We start from the raw sequence: 9,643 nt of genomic DNA, 5'->3' as shown, positions 1-9,643 counted from the left end.
TTCTCACGTTCGAGTCCCATAGACTTTAACGGGGTTCGAAAGTTTGCGCAAACTATCGGTCCGTTCGCAAGTTCTGGTGCGAACTGAATCGGGGGGTGTTCGGCTCATCCCTACTACTGACCCATGTACTCTTTGTTTCTTACAACTGACTTCTGAACAATTCCTCTTCTGTTCTGTTTCTTTATTCGTGACTACTAAAATCTTTCTTACTTTTTATTGATCCTTTTTAGGTTATCTTCACCTCTCTACGTTTGCCTACCCCTGCTCTACAAAATAATACAGTATATACCCAGTCACTGTGTATTGTTCCTCCTTAGGCTTCCTTGACACATTTATGTTTTTCATGTGGTGCAGTTTCAGTGCAATGTATTTTATATGCATTATCATTCATCGCTGTGGAGGTTGTGCTTAGCTGTAAACCGCACAAAAGATGCAGATACCATTTTTTTTGTGCATTGTAAACATAGCACCAAAATTCAAAGATATGAAGGCAGTCTCACACCCCCCAGGCAGAAGATTCCATTAAGTGTAAAGGACCAAATATGTACACCATCGATATTATATACTACCATAACACAGTAATTCCTTTTTCATTTGCAAAACTGTACATTTGTTTTATAACGAAACTTAGTAAGTGCTCTTATAAAGTTCAGTTAATATAACTTCGTGTTTCAAATGAGGAAGTGGTAAAGGAAATGAGCAGCCTGTTTCTGAGAAGTAAGCACTTGTACCGGGGGGATGTTGTCACTTTTTTAGAAGCTTTGTCAGCCTACAGCCCACAGCAGCATAAGAGGAATCAAGCAATACCCTTTTATGTAAATATTGGGCACAATATTGGACAAGATCATCAGGAGTTTTACATTTTCATTTAGGTGTTCAGACATTGTACAAAGCTGTGTAACGTCAGATTATTTTCTGTTATGAACAGCGCTTTCTTGTAAACATAAAATGGATATTTGGAAAGTTCCATCTTGCACGGAAGTGAGCACATGGAGTCCGGATGCTCTTATAGATTATTTTAGATCGGTAAGTTATATTTTAAAACTACTAAAAATGATACTAGTACAAAACAGCTTTATTTTATTGTTTAATACCACTAATGCACAGCTTGGTATTGTAGTAATTTATGTCATAAACATGTTTATTGCACAATCAATTGTATTTAATACAAAAGTAACATGTGTTGCAGTTGAAAATGTACAATATATATATATATATATATATATATATATATATAGACACGCATATGTACGATTATATGCTTGAGTTGAGAAACAAATTGTGGGGTATGTCTTTGCCTAAAAGGTCCTTTATATTGAACAGTTTTCAGCCTGTTGGGCAGCACAGTGGCTCAGTAGTTTATATTTCTCCTCGCTTCAAACCCCAGCTAGATAATTATGCATGAAGTTTGCATGTTCTCCTTGTGCTTGTGTAGGGTCTCTCCTACACCCCAAAGACATGCTGGTAGGTTTACTGGCTCTAAATTGGCCATAGTAAGTACATATAGGAGAGGGACCTTGGATTGTATATGAGGCAAGAACTGATATGTACATATAGTATGTAAAGTGCTACATTTATTGTCAGTGCCATATAAACGCTTGTTAAAAATAAATATATTTGTGGTAAATATCAGGAAAATTGTCCGGAATTTTGAAAACCTCATGATTTGTTTTCTTCCTTTGCAGTGTAAGCTAAAGGACTGTGAAAAAATTGTTAAAAAGCAAGGAATAAGTGGGAGAAGATTTTTGGTAAGCTGTTATTAAAGAGTTATTATGGTTCTTTTTAGTGCTGCTCAGTGCCCATATATTTGCACAATGCTGAAGAGTGAGTTTATTTATTAAGGCAACAAAGCTAGACAGCTGCAGACTGTGAATGAGAGAATTTTGAGAAAATAAAAAGAAAAACTGTTAGAAACAAAACTACAGACTTTTGAGCCAGGTGGGCCTAAGCAGAACAATACTCATCTCAGCTCCCTGCCCAGCTGCTGACATCTTTGCTGGGGGTGACATCGCTCCCATGCGCAGGAGTTCAGTTAGATTTGGCATTGCCGAATTTGTACAGTGAGTTGCACCTGAATGGCTCGCTGTACAAGGTTTTTGCTCTAGCCACAGTAGCTAGCAGGTACATTTTGAGCAATTTAATGTGGCGCTTTGCTTACATATGTGTGTATTATAAATAATCTTAAATAAAATTATTAACAAAAATAATTGTGTCCTGTTGTGACTAATAATTCATAATTCATGTATATATATATATATATATATATATATATGTATATATAGATAGTTATATCTATCTATATATATATATATATATATATATATATATATATATATATACTGAATATATACAGTGTAATGTGCCAAAAAATGTACACCCTTCTTATTTGATGAGATACATATACCATCAATATCCCATCAATTCGTATATAAACAATAATACGGTGCAAGCAAAAAATAAAATACTCCCAATTGTTGTGCAATATTATTTGTTACCAACCCTCCTGGAGGTTGACAACACTAACACAGTGTTGCAAAATTGAAGTGCAGATAAGCTACTTAATATAACATTTTAAAGCGGGATTCCACCCTAAAGTGGAACCTCCGCTGATCGGATCCCTCCCCCCCTCCGGTGTCACAATTGACACCTTTCAGGGGGGAGGGGGGTGGAGATACCTGTCAAAGACAGGTATTTTCACCCACTTCCGGGCATAGACTCCCGTGGGAGTCTACGCCATTTCCTGCCCTGCCGCGCTGTCTGCTGGGACACACACGGGTCCCAGTGACAGCGCGGAGATTTCCTATTGCGCGGCGCGGCTCGCGCATGCGCAGTAGGGAACCGGGAAGTGAAGCCGATTCGCTTCACTTCCTGATTCCCTCACCTAGAATGGTGACTACAGCAGCCGAGAGCCGAGCGATCGATCGGCCTCGGCTGCCGGCATCGCTGGAACCCGGGACAGGTGAGTGTCCATTTATTAAAAGTCAGCAGCTGTAGTATTTATAGCTGCTGGCTTTTAATATTTTTTTTTTGGTGGAATCCCTCTTTAACTATATGTATTTATAATTAAAGTACTATTTCCAAAATATTGGTGCAAATATTCCTAAATGTTCATAAATCGCAAATTTCCAATCCACTTAAAAAACCATTCCCCCCAGTTGCCGGCTTGCTCACTCACCCTCTGGCCCGCCATCCTCCCCATCATCCCTGTACTTATCCCATGCAGGTCATGCTGGCGGCTTGCCTTCTCCGTGTCCCAGCCGTCGCTTCTCCTCCCAGTCAATGGGGTTTTTGGACTTCTGGTCAATTGGCTCTTAGGACTCCCGGCGAATGGGTTCTCAGGACATGCTTCCTGATTGGCTGGGAAGAGAAATAGGAAGACATTGGTGAATATTAATTTGCTAATATCACACAACAGGGTGGGCTCTGGGCGCAGCGCTTTGCTTCCCAAGCCCACTGTTTTTTTAAGCCAATTAGAGCCTCCAGCTCTAATCAAGTGCTTAAAAAAAAAACATTGGAATCCATGCATCCGGCGCCTTGCATATAGAATATGGGCTGGGCGCATGGATTCGGGGGGCGTGTGCCCTGCGCCCCTAATGGGTGGCTGCCACTCTGCCCCACCCTAATGTTAAGTATACTTTCATATAGGTCAACAATGCTAGTTAACACAATCTTCCTTAGTAATGGGGTCTCGCGTGTATTCACTGTGTGCCTCCGCTCTTATTCCTGCTCACCAGGGACAAGTGTTGAGGTCAGTGGTTGGTGAGGCACTGGCTAATATCAAAGCCATATACACATGTTACATACGCCATGAACGTTAGAGTGAGAGCAATAATTCTAGCACTAGACCTCATTTGTAAATCTAAACAGGTAACCTGTAAAAAAATTTCAAGCATCACCTATGGAGATTATTTAAGTATCGACGTTTGGCGCCATACCACTAGTGTGCACAATTTTAAAGCATGACATTTTAGGTATCTATTTACTTGACGTAACAGCATTTTTCACAATATACAAAAAATCCGGCTAACTTTAGGGATTTGTTTTTCTATTCATGAAACTATTTTAAGTAATATACAAATAATTATTATATATTGTTTTTAAGGTCATTAACTATATTTTCAAAAACTGTACTCAAGCAGTTATAACTTCAAATCAGTAATTTCCCAGTAAATAAATAAATAATAAATTATTATATTATAGCATATAGTGTAATATATGATTTAGCTCGATTAAAACTGTACCTTTTCAGCAGGCAGCAGATTCTCGTTCTCCCTCTTAACTGTGTGAGAAAAATATGGGATTATGGGTAAATCTTATACCCATAAACCCATGCTTTTTCCTTCTAGTTAAGAGGGCTGGGCTGGAAGGGAGTATTTGTCTTTTAGACATACTGTATGCCCCCTTCTATGACACTGCAGTGAGAGGAGAGCCTCCACTGCAGCATTTTTATTGGGCAGCTTGTTTCAATGATGCTTTACCATTGGTCAAAAGCTCTAAGCTGTCCATTAAGCTCAGTGCTTCTGACAAGAAGTGAGAGGCTTATCCTCTCAGTCTGCTGCAAACAGTGTGTGCCAGCTTGTATTTAACCACTTATCGACCCTTCACCGCAGTTATACTGCGGCAGAATGGCACGGCTGGTGAAACAACGTTATGTAACATCGCTCTGTGGCCACTAGGGGGTGCACGCCCCCCTGAGCTGATGCGAGTGCCCGGAGGTCACGATCACTGCCGTGCTCCCGAGATCGCTCAGGGCACATGGAGAATTGGGATCTGTGTGTGTAAACAGTTTTCGGTTCTCTGAGGGGAGAACAGACAGATTGTCTGTTCATACAGAGTATGAACAGCGATCTGTCATCTCCCCTGCACAGTCCTCTCCCTCCTTCAGTTACAACACAAACTAGGGAACACATTAACCCCTTCCCTGCCAGTGACATTTTTACAGTAATCAATGCATTTTCTATAGCATTGATCGCTGTATTAATGCTAATGGTTCCAATAATGTGTCAAAATTGTCTGATGTGTCTGCCATAATGTCGCAGTCCTGATGAAAAAATTGCAGATCGCTGCCATTAAATAAAAAATACTAATAAAAATGCCATACAACTATCCCCTGTTTTGTAGATGCTATAACTTTTGCGTAAACCAATCAATATAAGCTTACTGCGATTTTTGTTACCAAAAATATGTAGAAGAATACATATCAGCCTAAACTGAGGAAAAAAATAGTTTTTTTTATATATTTTTGGGGGATATTTATTACAGCAAAAAGTAGACAATGATGCGCTGTTTTCAAAATTCGGAATCACAAAAAGTGCTCTGGTCAGGAAGGGGGTAAAATCTTCCGGGACTGAAGCAGTTAAACTGGCCGCTCTGTATATAGCTTCTGACAGGCTGCACAAGAGGCTCCTTATCTCCAGAACTATAGGTGGCAGGAGCCCCAAATTTTGACCAGTGGTGGGGTTGGGCTTCACCTACCTACCACCCAAGTGTCTGTGACCCCAAATTGCGAGTTAAAACCCTCGAAGCTCGATATTTTGTTTTTTGTTTTTGGATATTTTCTTTTTTTTTCAAATTTCATGGCAGGAGAGGCTCTGCCTCACCTGACTGCATGCCCCTGCTCCTCGCCATATGCCTCGCAAGAATGTTCACATAAATGAGAAAACTTAAAGGGGTTGTTAAGGTAAAAGCTTATGGTGAAAGGCATAAAGGTGAAAAAACATCTGACAATGCCAGCCCCCAGCCTCCCCCAGTCCCCCCGTTTTACTTACCTGACCCCTCGAAAGTCCCGCGCTCACCCCCGACATCCTCTACGCCGCTCACCCTGGCCGTTGATTGGCTGGAGTGGATGGATTGAAAGCAGTACAGCCATTTGCTGCTCTCAATCACATCCAATGATGTGGCGCTCCGGGGCGGGCCGCCAGGTGTATCACGGGAGCACGCCCGCAAGCACTCCACATCATGCGAGGGAGCTTGCATGAAGTTGTGGAGTCCTTGCGGGAGAGAGCCGAAACAGCCGCCGAGGGACCCCAGAAGGCCAGGTTTGGGGCCACTCTGTGCAAAACAAGCTACACAGTGGAGGTAAGTATAACATGTTTGTTATTTAAAAAAAAAATATGCCTTTAGTGATCCTTTAAGGAGACTTCTTTTTATACTGGTTCCTACTATCAGCCTAGGTGGAGATTTCTGAAGATCAAGATACCGATTTCTTAACAAAGTCTATTTGGTGCCTCACTGGCAGAGTACACAAAGGTGGCTCAGTAGCTCCAGCCTCCATACAAAATGACGAGAGCGACCATCTGTCGAATCTGCCCAATTGTTGTCCAATCTAATATTGCACAACAATTGAGAGCACTTTATTCTTTGCTTGCACCTTATTACTGTATATATATTGTGTATATATGAATTGATGACATAATGAATTGATGGTATATGTATTTTATCAATAGAATGGCACAAGGATACACTTATTTTAATTAATATTTTTATTTAGGATTATTTATAATACACACATATTTTTGCAAAGCGCCACATTAAATCATTTAAAATTTACCTGTATGTGTGGAAACACAATGTGAGCAGCTGCTTAAACCACATCATTGCTTACATAGAGTCAGTAAATGTGGTAACGCATAGGATTTCTTGTATCTAAGTACCTAGCAGGTGTTGCCAAACATTTTTTTTTCTATGAGCGGCATTGTTTAACCAACATGGCCCATAGAACCAAAGGTAATACAGGATCATGGTGGGGGTTGATGTATTGAATAGTAATATACTAACGTATTGGGACAGGTGTCACATATTCACGCTTGTGGGGTATTTTATATATTTATTGTATACTTATGCCCCATATTTGGCTCACATATTCACGCTTGTGGGCTATTTTTATAATATATTATATACAGTAATTATGCCCCATTTTTGGCTTGGAGGAAAAATCAACAATGAAAAAGAAAAAAATATATACAGTATATATTTTAGTTACAGTAACTAGCCGGTGTCAATAAACATTTTTTGAGCAGCATTAATTATCCAACACAACACATAGAACCAAAGCAAATACAATACAGGATCATGGTGGTGGTTGATGTATCAGTTATTAATGAACAATGTCCTATCACTAGTGTATGGTGACAGATGTCAGCTAATTGTCACTTAAACAAGACTATTAATGCTTGTGAGATATTTTGTCAATTTACAAACAATGGTTCCACTTGTTGCATTAAGGATGCATTATGGCACTGAGTGACAGCAGTGGCAGATCACAACACTGAGCAGAAGTTCTAGCACATTTTTATGGCAAAGATTGTGTTCCTGAAATATGATTGTAGGAAAAGAGGATACACAGGGCTTATTTTTAATGTAAATGTAAAAGACCATAACAGATGAAATAAAGCATGCGAAGGGAGAAAGGGGTGTTAGCATAAGGAAGCCCACAAAATGTCATAGGAACTGAATGTGCATGGACTATTTATTCTGATGCAGTGCACAACAATTACCATGTGTTCTGGTATGCCGCAATGCAGGTGAGTTGGCAAGATGCATTGGGATGCCATTCAGAATGAATGTTACCCCATCACACCATCATGAATAATGCCCATTAGTCCCTACATAATAGTGTGCATCTGGCTTTGGTCTTGTGTTACACACACTGTAGTCATTTTGTGACATGTTATCAGTCTCTTCAATAAATAAGAAAAGCCTTGAGGATTCTAATCCACAATCCTTTAATAGGGTTTGTAAATTTATAGAAAACTGGCTAAAAAACTGTATTCAGAGAGTAGTAGTTATTGATACTTACTCTGAATGGTCTAAGGTTATCAGTGGTGTACCATAAGGTTCAGTGTTGGGACCCTTACTTTTTAATATATTTAGAAATGATATTGGGTCTGGGATTAAAAGTATAATTTCAGTCTTTGCAGATGACACCAAGTTATGCAGTGGAATAACGTCCTTACAGGATGTCTCCAATTTACAAGCCAACCTGTACTGTTTAATTGGGCAACTATGTGAAAAATTAGGTTTTATTGTTGATAAGGCATGGAGAAGCTCAGATATGAGCAAAGATTACAGGAACTGAATGTATTCTCTCTTGAGAAGAGGAGATTAACCACTTACAGGCCGGACCATTTTGCTGGTCAAAGAGCAGACCACTTTTTGCGAATCGGCACTGCGTCGCTTTAACTGGCATTTGCGCGGTCGTGCAAATTGGCTCCCAAACAAAATGTATGTCCTTTTTTTCCCACAAATAGAGCTTTCTTTTGGTGGTATTTGATCACCCCTGTGGTTTTTATTTTTTGCGCTATAAACAAAAATAGAGCAACAATTTTGAAAAAAAATCATTATTTTTTACTTTTTGTTATAATAAATATCCCCCAAAAATATATAAAAAAACATTTTTTTCCCTCAGTTTAGGCTGATACGTATTCTTCTACATATTTTTGGTAAAAAATTGCAAAAAAGCGATTATTGATTGGTTTGCGCAAAAGTTATAGCGTTTACAAAATAGGGATAGTTTATGGCATTTTTATTAATAATTTTTTATTATTTTTTTTTTTACTAGTAATGGCGGCGATCAGCGATTTTTATTTTGACTGCGGCGGACACATCGGCCATTTTTAGGACCATTGTCATTTATACAGTAATCACTGCTATATAAATGCAGTGATTCCTGTGTAAATGACACTGGCAGTGAAGGGGTTAACCAGTGGGGGGCAGTGTAGGGGTTAAGTGTTCCTAGGCGTGTGTTACTAACTGTGGGGGGGCTGGGCTTTCATTTAGTGAACACTGATCTCTGCTCCAATCACATGGAGCAGAGATCAGCGTCACTAGTTGCTAGGCAGAATGGGGAAATGCTGTTTACATGGCATTTCCTCCATTCAGCCGTCCCGTGAGACGATCGCGGGTATGCCCGCGGCGATCAAGTCCGCGGGACCCGCAACCGGACTCACGGGGGTCCCGACCGGCACGCGAGCGCGCCGCCGCCGGCACGCGAGCGATGGCAGGACGGCATTGAAGATTGGACGTACCTGTATGCCAATATGCCTGCCCGTGCCATTCTGCTGACATACATCGCCGTGCGCTGGTCGGGAACCCGTTAAGGGGGAATATGATCAACAAATATAAATATATAAGGTCCATATAGTGAACTTGGTGTTAAGTTATTCACTTTAAGATCATCAAAGAGGACTAGGGGGCACTCTTTACATCTAGAGGAAAATAAATTTCATCTCTAAATACGGAAAGGTTTCTTCACAGTAAGAGCTGTGAAAAATGTGGATAAGACTCCCTAAAGAGTTGGTTCTGGCCCGCTCAGTAGGGATGAGCTTCGTGTTCGAGTCAAACCTATGTTCGATTCGAACATCGCCTGTTCGGCCGTTCGCAGAATTCTTGCGATTATGGGCCGTTTGCACCAAATTCGAGTGGCGCATCACGGCCCATAATTCACTGCGGCATTGCAGTGCATTGCTGGCTGATGATTGGCCAAGCATGCACTATGACCCGCATGCTTTGGCCAATCACAACACAGAAAAAATGCAGAGCCATCATTGGCCAAAGCCATGGTGTTTTTGGCCAATTATGTCTCAGGGGATTTTGTACATGCCCCCCACTATATAAGACCGCCTGCGTGGCAGTCTTGTGCAGT

At 40.5% G+C, this 9,643-nt stretch overlaps 1 protein-coding gene across 2 annotated transcripts in view; it reads left to right on the top strand.

Moving 5' to 3' along the window:
* The first annotated feature begins 740 nt into the window (after positions 1 to 740).
* The window catches only part of LCP2 (lymphocyte cytosolic protein 2), a 398,083-nt gene continuing 389,180 nt past the window's right edge, over positions 741 to 9,643 (top strand). For both annotated transcript variants that reach the window (XM_077473572.1, XM_077473571.1), the window contains exons 1-2: positions 741 to 1,026; positions 1,686 to 1,748. In XM_077473572.1, coding sequence (XP_077329698.1) covers positions 949 to 1,026; positions 1,686 to 1,748 — 141 coding nt within the window. In that variant the 5' untranslated portion in view covers positions 741 to 948. The remainder of the gene's footprint in view (positions 1,027 to 1,685; positions 1,749 to 9,643) is intronic.

Source organism: Lithobates pipiens, unplaced genomic scaffold (genome assembly GCF_037356315.1).
Source record: "Lithobates pipiens isolate NorthernLeopardFrog02 unplaced genomic scaffold, aLitPip1_a1.2 Scaffold_8, whole genome shotgun sequence".
Taxonomy (NCBI): domain Eukaryota; kingdom Metazoa; phylum Chordata; class Amphibia; order Anura; family Ranidae; genus Lithobates; species Lithobates pipiens.
Note: the sequence above shows the minus strand (reverse complement) of the source record. Positions and strands in the feature narration are given on the sequence as shown.